The 18,746-nt window shown below is 39.9% G+C and overlaps 4 protein-coding genes across 6 annotated transcripts; 2 read left to right on the plus strand and 2 right to left on the minus strand.

Annotated features, from left to right (window-relative positions):
* Nucleotides 1–1,380: 1,380 nt before the first annotated feature.
* On the plus strand, nucleotides 1,381–6,847 carry LOC101160850 (V-type proton ATPase 16 kDa proteolipid subunit). Its single transcript, XM_004080339.4, has 3 exons — nucleotides 1,381–1,668; nucleotides 5,017–5,200; nucleotides 5,554–6,847. The coding sequence occupies exons 1-3, from the start codon at nucleotides 1,596–1,598 to the stop codon at nucleotides 5,756–5,758; spliced, it is 462 nt and encodes a 153-aa protein (XP_004080387.1). The 5' UTR covers nucleotides 1,381–1,595; the 3' UTR covers nucleotides 5,759–6,847.
* Nucleotides 6,848–7,075: 228 nt separating this feature from the next.
* nubp2 (nucleotide binding protein 2) lies at nucleotides 7,076–9,687 on the minus strand. The gene is made up of 7 exons (XM_004080340.3): nucleotides 9,571–9,687; nucleotides 9,035–9,150; nucleotides 8,756–8,954; nucleotides 8,312–8,466; nucleotides 7,944–8,054; nucleotides 7,744–7,813; nucleotides 7,076–7,292 (listed from the first exon to the last, which is right to left on the minus strand). The coding sequence occupies exons 1-7, from the start codon at nucleotides 9,584–9,586 to the stop codon at nucleotides 7,153–7,155; spliced, it is 807 nt and encodes a 268-aa protein (XP_004080388.1). The 5' UTR covers nucleotides 9,587–9,687; the 3' UTR covers nucleotides 7,076–7,152.
* A 155-nt stretch (nucleotides 9,688–9,842) lies between these two features.
* On the plus strand, nucleotides 9,843–15,380 carry spsb3 (splA/ryanodine receptor domain and SOCS box containing 3). Of its 2 annotated transcripts, none has more exons than XM_004080515.4 (7): nucleotides 9,843–10,330; nucleotides 11,684–11,819; nucleotides 12,292–12,472; nucleotides 13,195–13,382; nucleotides 13,991–14,093; nucleotides 14,175–14,300; nucleotides 14,389–15,380. In XM_004080515.4, the coding sequence occupies exons 2-7, from the start codon at nucleotides 11,691–11,693 to the stop codon at nucleotides 14,931–14,933; spliced, it is 1,272 nt and encodes a 423-aa protein (XP_004080563.1). In that variant the 5' UTR covers nucleotides 9,843–10,330; nucleotides 11,684–11,690; the 3' UTR covers nucleotides 14,934–15,380. The 2 variants fall into 2 exon arrangements, with proteins under 2 accessions (XP_004080563.1, XP_020567780.1); XM_020712121.2 differs by lacking the exon at nucleotides 9,843–10,330 and adding an exon at nucleotides 10,353–10,615.
* Nucleotides 15,381–15,407: 27 nt separating this feature from the next.
* eme2 (essential meiotic structure-specific endonuclease subunit 2) lies at nucleotides 15,408–18,433 on the minus strand. Of its 2 annotated transcripts, none has more exons than XM_011488117.3 (8): nucleotides 17,384–18,433; nucleotides 17,149–17,270; nucleotides 16,975–17,049; nucleotides 16,752–16,867; nucleotides 16,269–16,347; nucleotides 16,049–16,164; nucleotides 15,777–15,966; nucleotides 15,408–15,710 (listed from the first exon to the last, which is right to left on the minus strand). In XM_011488117.3, the coding sequence occupies exons 1-8, from the start codon at nucleotides 17,841–17,843 to the stop codon at nucleotides 15,555–15,557; spliced, it is 1,314 nt and encodes a 437-aa protein (XP_011486419.1). In that variant the 5' UTR covers nucleotides 17,844–18,433; the 3' UTR covers nucleotides 15,408–15,554. The 2 variants fall into 2 exon arrangements, with proteins under 2 accessions (XP_011486419.1, XP_011486418.1); XM_011488116.3 differs by having other exon boundaries at nucleotides 16,957–17,049; nucleotides 17,384–18,431.
* Nucleotides 18,434–18,746: the final 313 nt, after the last annotated feature.

Below are 18,746 nucleotides of genomic sequence, written 5' to 3' on the forward strand. Positions count from 1 at the left end.
ACTGAGATGGGTCTTTCTGTGATCAAGCCCCCGCCCCACGGTGCCATGTGTTCACCACTGATGAATTACAGACTTACTGGGGTTTTCCCCCCCCCTCTTTTTCAAAGATTTATTGTGTAAATGTTGCATGTTATTTTGGTTCATCAGATGAGGAAAAATATGAGAGAGGCTTGGTTTGTTTAAGGATTCTACAAAAATCATAATGTCACATAGAGGTACTGTTTAATGTGACAGCACATAGATCTACAGGCAGTGGAAATGTGGGGAGTTTACTTCCTTTCAGCCCACTGCTTAATGCCAGTCTGGGATAAGAGGAATCACCCAAAACAAACAGGAAACAAATGCGTGGGACCATAGCGATCACATTACAAAGAAATGCTTACAGACAACTGCAGAGTTCCTAACCCCTCGACACAACAGGGAAGTGCATTCTGGGTGGAGTAGATTACATGTATTAGAAACCTTAATCAATAGTATTCAGTCAGTCACAGGAGAAGACAAAATGAATTCCTCATTCTCCATGACCTCTTTAACAGTGCATCAGACAGCAGTGCTGCTGCAGGGTGCATGCTCCTAGCTGCAAAATGAGGCCTCTGGCTGACAGAAAAATGTTAGCCAAGAGTCTGGAAGGAAGGGTGCTTATGATGCATCTAGGGACGTGTATCACGAGGGTTAGGGCTTTTCCGTGATGCTGGGGGAGGGGATGTGTGGAGTTGAAATGACTTGGCAATGCAGAAGGAAGAAGGGGTCATCACAGAAAGAGGGAAAGGACACCATTCCAAAAATCTAAACAATGCATTGCTTCTCGAGACACATAAACATATTACATGTGGAATGACACTGCATTCAGTCCAAAATGGGTTTTGTAATAATATTCCCTAAGACACAATCTATAGCAATGTTATGAGGTGTAGTTATTGACGTCACATTTTGACGATGCAATATCAGTTTTTTTTGTTTTTATTTATTTTTTAATTAAATATTGTGCATGTTTTTATTTGATGGCTTCAGTAATACAGTCAATTCTTAGATTTACGCTATGTATCATGGTACATCCACTAAATTGTTCTTCCTTTGAAAGGTGAATACGTAGATATCAAAGGGAAAGCCTGCAGTCGACTATACCAAATTTGCTTCTTGTGGGGGTGTAAACTAACCCATGCATTTTTGAGAGGAGGGTATTTTTAAACTTTCTGAACACGATACCCTGTGTGTGATTTTAACATTGTAGGTATTTTTATGTACTTTGAAAAAAACCCAAAGGTTTTTCTTTCTTTATTTCAATTTTTTAATCGTTGACCCCTCTCGTCACCTTCACTGTAAAACTAAGTGGTTTTCTCCGAACGGCCAGTCAGGTGATACTTTCCGCCTCGCCATTTTGTGTTGCTGCGCCGGGTATTTATCAGAAGAGTCGTGACTGCTCCCCTTGCACACTGTTAGCTAGGTGGCAGAACGGTTTCAGTTGTATCCACTTTTGAATAACACGTCTGTGTCCTTCAATTGACTCCATTAAGTGCGATTTTTTTTTTAGATTCACCAAAAACGATTATTTTGTACTTTTAGTTTATTTTGCTGTGAGTTAGCGTCTCTACAGGATGTCGAGCCAAAGCCCAGAATACTCGCCGTTCTTCGCAGTGATGGGTGCCTCTGCGGCTATGGTGTTCAGCGGTAAATACACTTCCTTGTTTTACGTATTTTTTTTTGGTAATATGTTTGTTTAATTTTATTCACTTTAAGAAACCATTTAGGGAAACTGTCAACCTCTGCTTAGGACGCGATGGTAGCTACTTTGCTAGCTTTACTAACGTTGCAGTCCTTGCTGTCATTCATTTGGTCTTACAAGTAAAAATATTGTAAATTATACTTGTATTGACCTGTTAATTTTGTTAACTAATACACATTATGGGTGTGTATACAGCGAGCACAGAACGGGCAAGACTTGTCAAAGCTAGTTAACCAGCTGATGACGACTACAGAAGTTAGCTTGTGTAGTCGCTAGCCACATCCAGATGCGTGCTTTAAGCGGAGGACATAAACCAGGATTTCTTTAAAGGTTTTAAAGAATATTTAGTTTCAAGTGAAATACAATTTGGTTAACCGACAGCTCGGTTGAATTAGACTGTTAGGTTGCTGTCTTAAAAGATGACTATATTATATATTTCAACGAATCATTAAGTTTGGAACTTAAGTGTAAAGCGGTGATCGACCAAAGTGTATTCATTCTCAAGCTAATGTAGTCACACATTAATTTTTTTAACCTACAAACTATATGTTTATAGTGTAGTAATTTATTTTGATATACAATGACTGCACCCCTTTTGAAACAAAACTACATTTGGTAACTAGGTTCAGCTGGTTAACTTCCTCATTGCTCAAGGTATGACACGAGGTCACATGATGTTCACATGAGACTGCTGACTTGAACGAGCCACTAGCTTCCACAGCAACATGGCTTTAATCTTTTGGTTTGAATAAAATGTACTACATAATATAGTGGTGTTACTTGTTGCGGGAAACATTTGCATGTGGATTTCATAATCTGTTACTGCTCAGATTTGAAATGAAAGGGCTCCCGGTCAGACAATTTACATTGATTTGGCTCATCCTAAAACATGTGACATGACTGATCGCTTAACAGAAAAAAAAAGTGCTTTTAAAGCAAAACAAAATAGGAGATAAAAATTGGTTTAGGTACACTGCATTTAAATAAAAAGGATGATCTGTCATGTTCATACAGAAGAAGCTCAGTTAGGTTTAAAAAAAAAATTCTTGCCCACTTGTACTAGAAGCAAGTTTAACAGAACAGTTTTCAGGAATTTACATTTTGTGTTAATGGGAAATTGTGGCATCTGTGTGGTTCCTTTTTGCTTGGCTGTAATCTAGTAACGGTGGGGGCATTAAATGAAATTCAGATTATGGTAGAAAGAAGAGATGTGACGGTGAGTGGGGAAATAAGATTTGACACATGTGCCATCATCAAGTTGCCAGAATTTCCTGAAAGTTACTAAGTGTAATGATATTACTGCTATAGAGGGTAAGTAGTACTCAAAAGATTTTTTTTCTTTTGCATGGAGTCATGTGATTCTTTTCTGTTGTGGTCTCAGACGTCTTTCAAGTTTGTTTTTTCTTTAAAGAAAAGTCACTTGGATTCAACTAAACTATAGCATACTCCTGTTTTTTGTATTCGTTGTATTAAATCCCAACCTTTGACTAGTTTCCTTAATGTTCACATTAGGCATGTGACACGTTCTAGAACGAGCATTTAGCCCATAGTGTTCACACTGGACAAGCGGGGAGGGGCTTCCTCTTTGTCTTGTTTTAACTGTTTACTAGCACATGTCCATCTATCTTGGAAGATGCTTGGTGCTAAATATCAAAGTGGTGCAAATCTTGCAAAAACGATTGTCACTTCCGTAAATTTAAAAGGACGCCATCCATACATCCCTACCAAACCTGAGTCCCTGATTGGTCTAAGTTCAACCTGGTTTGACTTCAATAACCGCATTTTGTACGTAGAGCCCAAAACAGTCGAAGAAATGCGAGCAGTGATGCACGAATGCGAGCGTTTTGGAAGTGGTTGCATGCATTAGAGGGCAGTGTGAAGTAGCTCAACAGGATGGTCTCTAAAAAATGTTATACCATATACAATAATTTCTTTACATCAATGTAGTCATTGTGTAGTTTTTAATAGGGTTGTTCAACAAATTAATCGTTATCTGCATGTTATATATTCATGTTAAACCTTTGTCTTGTGAGACAAATCACATACAAGATCATAAACCACCTCCTACTGTGACATCCAAAGACGTCACAGGGGATCCCATATTCCAGTTTCTGCAGAGGGTAACCTGGTAAAAGCTATTCACCTAAGATGAGAGAGGATTAGGATTAAAACCCAGAGCTTTTGCCTCCACACCTCTGCAGAAAATGCTATTCATTTTTAATAATATGGATTCAAGTATTTCTGTTCATTCACAGAGATGAGAGCAGGTTAGTGCATTAGGCACAGTATTGAGCTTGACCTGTATAGGTTATTTATACACTAGGACATGTTGATTTGTTTTCACTAATGCAGTAAACATGAGGTGTGTGATGTTTGAAACGGTCTCAATTGTACGAATCCTCATACCAGGAATGGTTTTAATCTGAATAGTTGCTAAGCGGGTTCGGTTTTTCCAGGACCATCCCCTATTTGCGTGAAAACAGCAAAGCAAATAAATGTAATACAGGGCACCTCCGGCTGTATGAACAAGGCCGCCTCCTGGTGATCTTTCTGTTCACATTTAATCATCATCAGTATGTCTGCTGTATCCAAGGAAGGATCTTGTTGGGCACATGTGTATCTGTTAACCAGAAGAAGCCACAAACGGATAATTGTCCTTTTTTCTTTAATGGTTTTGACCTTCGATTGGATAAATAATAAATTTTGAGAACAGTTAATATTAAAATGTTATGCTTATAAAGTACTAAGATGATGGGATGCGAGTAAGGCTCTGTAAGCTTTCACTTTTTCTACTGTGTTTAAAAAGGCCTGTTTTTCTTTTTGGCACAAATTCCTGAAAAATCTTGTCAAACAAGTTCTAATCTGCCTAATTACACATCATGTTTTACCAGGCTGTGTTAGTATTTATAGATGACCTAATCTGCAAATCCTCAAACTGAAATACAAGCTACTGCTACTTTATATCTTTTGGGGGTTTTTCCCCGTAAGAGTAAGCAGCACTGAGCCTTCATTCTCTTGTGCGTCATACTTGACGGATCTTGTATTGCTGAGGAAGCTTCCACTTAGTAATATTTTTCTTTAACTTGACACAATTTGTGGTTGTTGGGTTGAAACTGGGAAACTAACCAGATGTTGTGTTTTGGGTTTTTTCTTTCTTTCACTGGAGGGAAGGGAATCTGTTAAAATTCTTGCTCCATTTCTCATTTCACTTCTGCTTTATTCTACCTTCTAGTTTCTGCAATGACCAAGCTGGCCTGAGTTACTTAATGGTCTGATTTTCTGTTTCCTTTCAGCCTTGGGAGCGGCCTACGGCACAGCAAAGAGCGGCACAGGTATTGCTGCAATGTCTGTGATGCGGCCGGAGCTCATCATGAAGTCGATCATCCCAGTGGTCATGGCGGGTATCATAGCCATCTATGGCTTGGTAGTAGCAGTGCTGATTGCCAACAATGTTGCTGAGAACATCTCCCTTTTTAAGTGAGTATTTGACATTTAGTTATTATGACACATTTCCTTTTATTTTTTTAAGTCAACACAGTTCTATTTTCAATTTAGACTCAAAATATTGATCTTCCAACTGAAGATACACTCAGTTTTATTGAATGAATGAAAACCTGCCAGTGTTTCCCAAACCCTCAGAATTTGTTCCTGTCTGGACATTGGTCTGTGGTTTAACAAACTTTCAGTTTTGTTGGCGTTTTCAAATGTGTGCGATTTGTTAGCAACTTCGCGAAACCAGCAGCGATTTTTCTGAACTAAAGCAGTTGGTTGATCTGTCATGTGAAATATTTCCCAATTGTGCTGACTAACATGCATCTGTGTGTGTGTAGGAGTTTCCTCCACCTTGGTGCTGGGCTGAGTGTGGGCCTCAGTGGGCTGGCAGCAGGCTTTGCAATCGGCATCGTGGGAGACGCAGGCGTGAGGGGCACAGCTCAGCAGCCCAGGCTCTTTGTGGGCATGATCCTCATCTTGATTTTTGCTGAGGTCCTGGGTCTCTACGGGCTCATCGTTGCTCTAATTCTCTCCACAAAGTAAACGTTTCAACGTCTCCTCAACAAAATCACCCATTTAAGTTGCTGCTGGGGGGAAAAAAGAAAAAAATTGCCACACAAGATAAAAGAAGTGAATCTGGGGTTTAAAAGAAAACATAAACATCCAATGGTCTTATCATAAAGATGTGTACAGTCATCCCAATTTGATAGTCAACTTGTAAATGCGCAATGTAGTGATTTGTTCGTCTTGTATGTGTGTGTGTGTGTGCGTGTTATAAACAGACTGTATAATAATTCATTTTCCCTCCACTCTTTTCGGGCTTTGAGGCCAAACGAGGCGGCTGAGCCTCGGGTCTGTAAGAGCTGACCACAGGCCGGCGTTTTTTCCTCCTATCAACTTGAGAGTTGGTGTAATTTCTGAATACGTCTTGAGAATCTGTAAAGAAAATTGTGTATGGACAATTTCTTCCCCACTGTTTTTATTTATAAATATGTTCATTGAACTATTAAATGAAAACAAATTGTCCAGGATATATACATATTTAAATATATACATATCCATATAGATTTAATGCACTGTGGGTTAATTGTGAAAAGTTGTTGGAATCCCTCCGGATGTAACTTTTTTTTTTTTGGTTCGATTAAGATTGCCTTTAGTATGTTGCTGGTGGAGTGAGAGTTTTGTGTGTAGCTGTACTCTAATCATTACGCAAACATTTCCAAACCATTGTAGTACCTGTTTGCATTAAAGGTGTGTGTGCCCACGTTGGGTCTCACAAGTGTAATTTCCATTTTGCATTTTTCCATCTTTTATTTTCTTCTTCGTCCAGTTTCAGCTGTAGTTGTATCAGAATCCTGCATGGCATTCAAGGTTTTGTTGCTGCCAGAATGAGTACGCAGAAAATTTACCCATGATCCAAAAGTAATGTCTACATGTGGCTGTATGACTAAGAAAAGTAGTTTACAGAGTTGGTGTGCATTTTTTTTCATTTTATTTGAAGGCAGTTGGATTTGACAGTGTAAGTCCTGGAAGTGAAAGCCGTTTACTGATGAGCCAGCCAACCCTGTTGAAGTGCTGGTTGAAATCAGGTGTCATTGTGAACATCTCCAATTAAACAAGATTCCAACTTTAGTTTGGCTTCTAGGCAATGGATTGTTTTCAGTACAGCATATTTTACTGCGCCTTTTTATGTGGGCCATCTGACTTTATATTACAGAAGCATTAGTCAAAGGTTGCTTTCATTTTTACAGCGTTTACCTTCTGAAGAGCAGAAGTCTTAAAACCGCAGGAACTGCGCATGCAGCACTGATAACCACACAAATCTCGTGCTTTGGGCAAAGAAAACAAGTGACAACACGATCAGAGATGAAACAGGATTTATGTTTAGTCATGTAAACCCCATTCTCTGTTCTAATGTGTACAAAAACTAAATTATGTCAGTCATTTTCAAGGCTTTTGAGCAGAACTTGAGAAATACTGCTGATGGAACTGAATGTGGCACTGTTAGGAAATGACTCTGCAAAGTCTCTGCCTTCTTCCACGCTGGCGCTGAGAAGAGGATCCAAGGGCACAGAACCTGAAATGAGGACAAAAATCACTGTAGCCAAAGAAAATGAAGCATGTTAATGACTATTTAGTAAAAACTAATTCAGAGTAGTAATTTGCTAAATAAAAGGGTCTACGGTTGGATAAAGCCAGCGTCTTTGACGCAAGGAAAACTAGATCAGTACTTAATAAATTAGTTTTCAGGGAAGTAGCCACTGGGGAAGTAATCTCTTAATTACACTAATAATTATTGATTACCTTTTCTTTCTGAAATACTCATGCAATTCCAGAATCTGGATCAGCAGTTTTCTTAGTCACACAAACCCAAGTCTAATTTTACCTATTGCATGGATAGAACCAACCTGGATGATTCACAATCTGAGTCATAAATGTCACCAAGGAAAAATAAAAAAGGTGACAATAGTGACACCATGTGGCCACAGACCAGAACTGCACATTTACATTTTTTTAAACTGGCTTACCTAGAAACACTGATCCAGTCAGTTTGGCCAACTCTTCACCACCACCTTTGGAAAATATGTTTGTGCATTCCTAAAACAAGTTAATTGAACATATTTACTCTGACCACACTGAACAATATAGCAGATTTAAGATGATTAAACACACAACCACAGATGGCCTCTATGTAGGTATAGTTGCATGTCATGACTGCTTTACTCACAGTGCAATGTGGACAAACGAAGCCACTCATGTTTTCTACAATGCCCAGGATCCGAACACCTGTCTTCTTGCAAAAGGTGATCTCTCTTCTCACATCCCCTGTTGACACCGCCTGTGGCCGACAATACACAGCTCAACACAGTAAAATGGCTCACAGCTTTTCTCCTAAACCATGAATACTTAATATCAGCTCATCTGTCAGTGTTAAAGTTGCAGAACAACACTGATACAATTCCTTTAAAAACGACTAGGCAAAATAATGAGGAAATAAATGTATATTTGGCCATTTGTCTTTTTTGCTGCATTATTTGGTGATTTTTCCACTTAAATCTTCGCTTTTGGAAATACAGGTTTGTAACTGTTGCCCACCTGAGGTGTGGTTACCAAAACAGCTCCATCTACTCTGTGTTTTCTGAGGTTTTCCAGGACAGCCAAATGCTCATCAGATGTCCCTGGCGGGGTGTCCACCAGCAAGACATCCAGCTCCCCCCATGCGACATCTGACACAAGCTGGGCAATCATTGCTGCGAGACAAAAAAAAAGTTCAAAAACACAAAAAAAAACTGATCCTGGGGATATACGTTTGTCCAAAGACATACAAATCTTGAAATTCCAAGATGAATAAATATTAAAGTTTATTTTTGATGTTTCCAGTATTTTTTTAAGAATACCAACTGTATAAAATTAGCTAAAGTTGATATATCTTATCAAAAATTAACATATAATTTTGAAATACCTTTAGATAATACAGATTGATTATACACCGACACAAAACGTAAACTTTAAGAACATGGCATGTATCTGTGTACGTACCTGTTTTTTTTGGTCCTCTCCATATGACTGCCTCATCTGGATCTTCCATTAGAAAACCAATAGACATCAGAGCCAGGCTCTTCTGTGCATCAGTGTAGACAGGAACCCACCCCGAGTCACACTGATGGACGTCAGGTCGGCCCACACACAGCATCCGAGGGATGCTGGGACCACAGAGGTCGACATCCAGGATGCCAACCTGAGGACCACAAAGTTTTACAAATGTTTGTTTACATTTGAAAAGGGTCACGGACAGATGTTTGACCTACAGCTGCTCACCTTCTTCCCAGCATGTTTGAAAGCCAGAGCCAATTCTGTGGTGATGGTGCTCTTTCCCACTCCCCCCTTTCCTGACAGCACCAGAACAACGTGTTTCACCAGCGCCAGGTTGCCATCTCACATGAAAAGGAAAAATATATTCAAATCATCAAAATTTACCTATTTTACATCAGATCAATGTCAAAATATCAGGCGAATCAAATTGATTATCAATGAATGTGTCAATTATTTGTGCCGGATTAAAAGTTGCATGCTACGTTTGTTTAAAGTTTTACAAACTATTAGGATGAATCACATATATATTGACGTTTCTAATAACATAAAGTTGTTAAGGAAATCTCTTAAATGCACACAAAAACAGGTTTTGATTATGAGCTAGTCAGTTCCGGATTTCCTAATCGTCTGTAGCTCCAGTTAGCATGTGCTAACAAGTTAGCTAGTTTGACATCTACCTCACGACACGAACATAAAGCTTTTGTTACAACAACTGTTTGAATGAACCACATATTTAACGTAAACTTGTTGTTTGTACCTACCACCGGCTTCTGCCATGCTTCAAATAAAAGGATAACAACACCTATTGAGGCTGCAACGTGCGCACGGAAGATACACAACGAAGTGTCCGTCAGGCACCAATCAAACAACAGATTAGTGTTTTTGCCCCACCCCTTTTCCAAAACAACCAATAGGCTAAAAAGTCCGGATGAATGAGCGGCCTATGGCACAGGAAAATGCGTTCAAGTGCTCCACTTACTGTAGTACTTTTTAACTCCATGACGAACATCCAAAAAGTCCAATTTTATGCAATTTCTGAGAAAGAACGAAAATCCTTATTGTTAATTTTTAAGATCTATAATTCATAATAGTAATTTTTTTCAAAACCCAAATTTCAATGCACATTTTTACGTTTGTGGTTTGTTTTTCTATACTTTACCAATTACGAAAGGAAGTTCATTTTGAAATATTTGATAGGAAATGTTCGAAATAACGTCACATAACGTATCCAGTTCTCCAAAAAAACACAATTTAGGCGGTGTTTGCTATTTGTATCAAAGTGACACCGACACTCAAAGTCCCGATACTTGTGAAGACCTCCAAATAAATTCTCGAAGTTCCGCCTCCGCGCGGGTTTTATCCAATAGAAACTTGTTGAGGGCGTGGTCAAGTTCTGTTTACCTCAATTCTGATGCGAAGTGGGACAGGGTGCATGCTGCAGCTGTCACGCCGACGGATATAGAGACACTCTGAAACTCACATGTGACACTGCAACACCGTCTTTTGGAATACTTCAACAAGGTAAGCGCAGTGGTTTAACTGTTTATCAAATAGCCTAATTCCACAAGTGTAGTTGAGAAATCTATCAAAGCAACAGTATGACTGTAATTGTGGGGTTTAATTATAAAAACAAAAAAAAAGAAATTAAGATAGTCATGCTCAGAGTCTTAGGACTAGTGCTCAGTTTTTTGCTCATTCTGTGTGTGTATTGAACTTTGTTTGTTCATACTGCTGCCACTGAAATCAACTCAATTCAAATCATGTGCATCAGCACAGGACCCAGATGATGCATCTACAGTATTTAGGGTAAGGCCCAATTAAAAGAATACATGTTCTAGACGAACTAACCTAAATTCATGACAATTATCTTCCGCACCTGCTTGCAGAGCTGCCACCAGCTGCTGTGTTTAGAACTGAAAGATCCCAGTTTAAAGATAAAGTTTTTCCAATGGTGTAAAGTCACTTATTTTAATTGGTTATTGTGTTATATATTTTGTTTAGAAGTTTTAACTTTAATTTGTCTCCCTTTTTAATTTTGCTGAGGTGGTAAAACTACACAGTCAATTCAGAAAACACACTTGTCAGCTGTTTAATTCAATAAATCAATAGCTATCTTGTTTTTACTGGGGAAAAAGAGAGATCTGGTTGCGACTAGCACAGATCCCTGAAAAATTGCAAGAAATGTGAGATTTCTTTTCTTCGTTTTTTCTTGCAAAAATATACAGCTGTAATGGTTCTCAGTTCCTGAATCAGCTTCAATGGAGAAATAAAAAAACAAATCTTCACTAACAGATATTAAAGTCTATTGTTGAGTCACCAAAAGATGTTCCTGCAGGAAAGTGGAGCAGAAGCAGCTCAGACTGGTTTAGAGATCCTGCACGTGTAAATGAAACAGCTAGAAATTCCTGATTGTAACAGGAGAGCAGGAGTTTGTAGGTGATGAAGAACATTTCCACGTGGGCTGTTTTCCAGCTTCTTGATGACTGAGAACTTGTGAGCAAACTCAATCGAACAGCGAACAGATTGTTAAACCGACCTACTTTGAGTGCAGGTTTATGAAAAATTCAAGAAACACACAGACAATCTGGTTTGCTTTCTTAAACAAGAATTATACTGAGCAAAATGTTGCACCATAAAACTATTCATAAGTTCCCAGAATGTAAATTAAAAAGTGCACACTCAGTTTTTTTTTCGTGCTAAAAAATTTGTTGAAAATATTTTACATTGATTTGGTGTACCCAAGTGTGTGCTTAGAAGTCAAAGAATGAAGAAAATACAAGCTCGTGGATTAACACTGACCCCATGGGCTGTAAATAACAAGAACATGTGGCGTCCTGCTCGTGTGCCAGCTGGTCATCAGGTGTGTGTCTGCAGAGCTCCCATGCTGAGGAAAGGCAGGAACAGCAGAGGCCAGCATTTGGTCTGGAGTGAGACGCAGCAGGAGACGAGTGTCAAGACAGAAGTCAAGATGTCCGACAGAGAAGAATGGGAGCAGCAACTGGTGACGGAGGTGAGACCTGAATGCGAATGAGAAATCGGAAGATTTAAAGAAGTAATGTCAAATAAACTACAAGTTTGTCATTTGCTTGTTATTCAACCGTGACTTTAATCTGAAATCAGAGTTTCTGACTTCAGAAGAATTGGGAAAACCAAAGAAAAGCTCATATATCAACCTGTGGTCCAGTACTGGAGGTGACCCACATGCCTCTGTGTAAAATCTGTTGTAAAATGAACCAGAGGATTCTGTAGTACTTTTGATAGGCTTCTAATTCTAACTTACCAGAACCAATGAGGTCTCACACTATTGAGACCTTATAAGGGAAAAATCCTCTTGAAAAACTTCACATTCATATTTTAATGTTTCATTTCAGATATCTAAAACATTAAAGGTCCTCAACTCCTCCCTTTGCCATTAAAAGCTATCCTGAAGCGTGGCTACAACGTCAGACTCACAACTTGCTGTCTGTGTTTGTGCCAAGCAGATCAGTGACTTGGAGTCGGAGGTGGATTATTTGTCAGGATCGCAGACTGTTTCCGACGTAGTGGCTCTGCCCAGCTCTTCTCTGCTGCTGGGGGAGTCTCTGTGCTCTTATCAACCACAGGAGGAGCTCGGTCTGGGGTTTGGCCTCACCAGTGAAGACCTCCGCGAAGACGAGGATCACAGTAAGCAGAACTTCCTGCTGGGGGGGGGGGTTGATAAATAGTGGAACGTGTTAAACATTAAAGGTAAATTATAAGTTAAAAAAAAAGTGTGTGAAAACGTTATTTTTTTTATACACCAAAATCTATGTTCTTAAGGATTTATTATTTGTTTAAAAAATGTTAATGTATCTATCCTTATGCATAAAAAAATAATCATAATAATATTAAGTAAATAACCTTTTATGTTACAATTTTACCTAAAATTCCGACCATTTAAATCTTATCTCATAAATCCAATAATTACATTTTTTAGTTGGCTATAAAATTATATGCCAGGACAATTATTAAAATACTTCTTTGGTATTTTCTGTATGCAAATTTATAGATGTAACCTTGACTTTCGACAGAGAAGACTGCAGCACAAGCCATTTAGTACGGTTTTGTAAAATCTGTTTTGCAATGTGTAATGTTTGGAACAGTCAACAATACTATTTCACAACAACACACTGCCTTTCATTCAAACTGAGGTTGATTCTATTTAACAGTGAATTTGAGTCCCTACGATCAGTTTGGTGTTTATTTCTTTTGTTTTGCTGCGAAATAACAGTCTGCATAAAATTGTGCAGACTTCACTATAATAATTATTAATAATCTACCACAAAAAATGCTGTAAGCTCCATTCATAGACGACTTCTCAGACTTATGATCCCATTGCTGTTTCTACAACCTAATCTTTTTTCCAGTTTTGGACTGGGTGTGGGACGAGCACTGCAAGTCCTCTGGAGCCTTCCTCAGTAAGGACAGCAGAAAGGTGAGCTTTCACTCCGACTACAGCTGTGGGACCGCTGCCATCCGTGGCCGGAAGGAGCTTTCGGAAGGCCAACACTACTGGGAAGTGAAGATGACTTCTCCGGTCTATGGAACAGACATGGTTAGCATGATTCCGACATGTTAAAGACCCACTCCGATCATCTGTTCGTCTATTTTCAAGGCATTCTAAATGGTTAAATATGAGTTTGCTGTTTTTAGCCAAACTCAAAAAACCTGCAGAGCAGCAGAAGTTCATTAGAAATTTGCCTCTGAGTTTTGGGCAAGACCTTTGGGGTGAAGCAGCCCCGCACCCCTTCCTATCACCTCTTGCTGAGCTCTGTCCTGCCAGTTTACAGCCCTTCCCCAACCTAACATTACCATTCCAACAAAAATGGAGAGCAATATTGGAGCCATCCTGCCATCCACTTTTAAGCCAGATGCCAGCTCAGACGAGGAAAACAAAGACGTATATGGATCTAGTCGTCTACAAGCACAGTAGGGAGCTTGCCTTCCCCCCTGTGTATTTTCTGTCACAAATATGTTTTGCAGCATTTTCCTTCCACAATTTTAAGTTTTTTGTATGTCCACAATCATCATTCGACAAGAACATGTTGAAACCCCCAAAAACACCGTTTTTTTTGGAGTGAGTCTTTAAACGATGTTTCAAATCTCTCCCGACTGGAGGAATGAGGAGCTTAACCAGATGTTGCCTTTTGTTTGTGAATGAAGATGGTGGGAATCGGAACTTCTGAGGTGAACCTTGATAAGTTCAAGTACAGCTTTGGCAGCCTGCTGGGCCACGATGAAGACAGCTGGGGTCTCTCCTACACAGGTAACAACCTGTTTTTGGGACAAGGAGTAGTTTGTAACTTCGGACAAACAAAATAATCTAACGTTTTTCTTATGGATGAAGGTCTGCTTCAACACAAAGGGGACAAAGTGAAATTCTCCCCTCGGTTTGGTCAGGGGTCCGTCATAGGAGTGCACTTGGACACATGGCACGGCACTTTGAGCTTTTACCAAAACCGGCAGTTCATAGGTGTGTATCCAAAAAAAATCATCTGTTACTATCCATGCTTTTTTTAATCTGTATACTCTGAAATGTTTTTTCTTCTGATACCCTGCAGGGGTTGCTGCTACCAACCTACAGAACAAGAAGTTCTACCCTATGGTGTGCTCCACAGCAGCAAAGAGCAGCATGAAGGTGATCCGTGCCTGCTACACCCCCACCTCCCTGCAGTACCTCTGCTCTGCTCGCCTGCGCCAAACGTTGCCCTGCTGCCCCGACGTAGTCGGCGCTCTAGAACTGCCCCCCGGCCTGCGCACCTTCCTTCAAACACAACTTTTCTGGATCTTCAGTGTCAACAGCCGCACCGGCCCCTCAGAGCAGGAGAGATACTTGCCCGAAGATGCCCAGGAGGAGAGCAGCCTCCCAACAAGCCCCGTCCCGAGCCGGACCTCCAGCCCTGCATCCACACTGAGTGCCTGCTCCTCGCCCACCCCCCGCACCGAAGCATTTTCCGAAATGGACCTATATTTGTGCCCCTGTCACATGTCACCGCAGACTGAGCGCATTACCTGCCACTGCCCCCCGACACCGCCAAGCAGCGACTATGACAGCTGCTGCTCAGAGCCAGAGGATTATCAGTGTAAAAGATGTCGCTGGACATGACCGGATTCCTCATCAACACTGTAATATTCTACCACTGCCATCCTCATCTCCTTCTGCTGTCTTTTAGTCCGTATCACTACTTTTCTGCTTTTAATTCCAAGCGAGAAATGCACTTTTACACTGTTACGACTTTTAAAGGTGTCATAATGTGACAATCCGTCTCATTTCATTTGCTTGGATAGTCAAATGTTCATTTGTATATTGTTTTTTTTTTAAATATGCCATTTACTGTCTTTGTGAGAGAGTTGAAGACTAGACTCTAAGGATACAAAAACACTAAATCTTATGTATTCTCAGACTCAGGATTTTTTTGTACTGTTAACACACTTTTGAGTGTTTTATAATATTTTTTTGCTTCAGTTATGCTGTTACATATTTGCTACAATGGTGTTTTTCTATTTACGTTTATTCTCTCCATTATATGTAACATTAAACACCATAAAATAAGAATAATAAGAAATTTCCACTTTTTTGCACAGCAAATACTTTATTAAGTCATCAGCCTTGTTTACATATTTATTTACTTTTTTCAGTTTGTACAAAAATTGCTTTCACGGAAAGAGAACATGATTTATTTGGTTTTAACAAGCAAAGCAGCAATGTAGTTGTTTATACTGTATTCTAGTCCAGAACCAGCTGAGGGTTCTGGGCTGTGAAGCAGCGATAGATTCTGGCTGATATGTCTGGGCCAATGCGCCGCTCTTTTCCTCCATTTTTCACCAACAGACCGACCAGCATCCTCTTCCTCTCCTCCTCTGAGCCCAAGTTCTGATAAGCCTTAAACACAGTTTTAAATTATATTTCTTTCAATTCTTGTTGGGGCAGGTTCTCTGATGGCGTTACCTGCAGCAGGAGGCGTGGCGATGGGAAGGATTTGGTGACAGTGGAAGCCACAGCAGGACTGACTCGGTTCAGCTGTTGGATCTGCTTGCTCCACACCTGAATGAGCCCGGAGCCATCCCTCTCGACCCGAGCGCCGCTGGCCCACGACCCGTCCACGCAGAAGGGCAGCTCCGCCCGCTCTGTCAGGAGTCTGCAAGGAAGAATTCAGGACATTTCAAGGGTAAAAATGACCCAGGCGATGGAGGGAAAGTCCTGGAGGTAATAATGCCTACTTGAAAGGGCGTTTTGCTAATGACTTGGTGACGGCACACACGTGGTCGGTGACGTCCTGCCAGTCATCCAGGAAGACCAGTGAGATATTTTTATAGAGCTGGAGGTACACCAGAACCTTAAGAGTTTTAAAAGTTAAGACGTTTTAAACTTAAAAAGAAAAAGACAGTATCTTCATTTTAAAAAATTGAGACATTCTTTATAAAAGAGGTATCCAGATACCTCCTCCATGTCCAAAGTTGCCCTCCTTGATTCAGATTGTTGATCCTCTAAGAATAAAGGTTTATTATAAGCCATTGTCCTGCAGGGAAAAATAATTTAAGCCTCATGAGAAGGCTAATTCATTTACAAATTAATTTAAAAAAAAATCATAAAAACACAAAAATATCACATAAACAATAAAACCAAATTTGCTACTTAAAGCCATTTTAAACTATATTCGTTTTAATATTACACTTTTTTCCAGGTCAAACTTCAACTCTGTTAAAATATATATTTATCTTTAAAAGTCAGTACAATTTTAAATAAAAAAAGCGATTTTAACTAAAACAAGTCTTTTTTTTTAAATAAAATTAGGCCAATTTTCACTAAATGTTGCTATACAGAGCAAATTAATATATTTATCCATCAAATACCCAGTTTCTACATCCCCCCCCAAAAAAATCAACCACATCTCTGTTCTCAACATTTTATGGAATAATTGACCTGTAATCAGAATCTGTCACCAGCAGAGTGATCATCTTCTTGGCATTCCGGTTGAGACACTCCAAAACAGGAACAAGGATGCTCTCGCTTCCAGTTTCCTCCACATTGTCCAACATCTGCAGAACACGGGGAGAACAGTAACCATAGAAGTGAGCTAACTGGATGCAGGGAGGGATTTTAGAGCAGAACAACAAAGCCTGATCACCTTTTTCACAGATCTCACCATCTCCACAAAGTCGGTTGCAGTCAGAACGAGAACTATTTGATCTTCCACAGAGACCTGGCCTTCTTCCCCTTCCTAAAATGTAAGACAATAAATAATCATTGAGGAGCAAATGAAGAAACTTTGATGGTTAAAATAATTTAAACTTAGTATAATATCAACTATTCTGCCTGCCTGAAGCCCGTCTCTGGTCCATGTGATGCTGTGAGGGATCTGCTGCTTCTCAATGTTAAACCTCCACTCCAAACACACCAGTGTGTCCAGCAAGAAATCACAGCCAACATGCTCCAGAAGATCTGCAAAAACAACAACAATGAAAAGTTTTTAGATGCTTCAAATAAATATGCTGGGGGAACACACACTCTGAAGATACTCAAACGCATCGTCTGCCCCTGAACGCAACACGTACCTGGATGAATGGAAAGCGTGAAGCTCTTGATGCAGTTCTCTGGTCGGAGTTTCTTCAGGTTCTCCGCAGCCTCTCTCCTCCTGTTCTGCTCGTGTCTCCTCTCCTCCTTCCTCTGAGCTCTCACTGCTCTCTGCTTCTCCCTCGTTTCCTTCTTTTCCTCGGCTCTCCGTCTGTCCGCCTCCATCTCCTCCTTGCTCCGGCGTTTTCGTGCAGGACTCGGCGTGCCGGAGCCCCCAGGTCTCGGAGGAGATAAAGCATGCCTTTGGTTTTGCTTTGTTGATGAGGAGGATGTTTGGCACTTGTCGGTTAAACTCGGAACCTTTTTTTCACCTTCCGCTTCGAGTCTAGCTGTTTGTTTGCTCGGAGTATCAACGTTAAGATGATGATCTACTGTGGATTCATCGTCGCTAGCATCGGATTCAGATATTTCCCACGTTTTAGCTCTGCGCAACACAGACATGTCACATGTTTACAGAAAACAAATACGTTTTAGTTTGTTAAAATTCGGGAAAATGATGGACCAGCGAACAAAACCAGCCGCTACGGTATCTGCCGAGGGACAAACCGTACCAAAGTACGCTTAATGGCTCCCTATTACTTAACCGACAAAACCACACAGTTAACCCTTTAAATGTTAATTTTAGTCCACAAAGTCTAAAAGCATTCATAGGTCTAGCATTAGAAACGACATATGGTTGATGACTCCAACTTCTGTCACCATCTGCTTTTCTGGGGATTAAGTCCGAACTGTCTGAACCCTTGGTGTGTGATTTATTAGGGTTGACAAAAATAAAAACAATTTTCAATGTCTTTGTTTGTTCGTTTTTTGTGTGTGTGTTTGTACTATCAAAACGTTCCTAGTTAAGAATTTGTTTTGAATACTAAATTCAATTACATAAAAAGGTCACAGGGTGTCGCACTCTGCGTTGATAAACGGCAACAAGATCGCTGTGAACTTCAACATGTTTAGCAGGTTTTAAAAAGGTGGAATTAAGACAGAATTTAAAACAAAAACTCGCCTACATGCAGCCTAAATTGGAGGGATGGCAAAAAAAAAAAACTTGACTTTTGGTTTAAAGCCTGTAGTTGCGTGTAGATCAGCTGTATTTGCTCAATTATAAATGATAACTAAGTGGGAGATCAGTTTATTATAATTCATAAATACTGTGAGACATGATGTCGATGGAATCTGTAACGCGACCTCCACTGGTTTTACATTATGACAGGGATGTGGTAATATTTTTAAGCAATGTCGTTCAAAAATTAATTCTCCGGCATTTTGGGCAATCAGTATTTTTCCTTATATTGTAATCAGTTACAACTAAATTACTTACAAGGGAAGAGACGATTATTGAACGTTCTT

Source organism: Oryzias latipes, chromosome 19, assembly GCF_002234675.1.
Source record: "Oryzias latipes chromosome 19, ASM223467v1".
In the NCBI taxonomy this organism is placed as follows: domain Eukaryota; kingdom Metazoa; phylum Chordata; class Actinopteri; order Beloniformes; family Adrianichthyidae; genus Oryzias; species Oryzias latipes.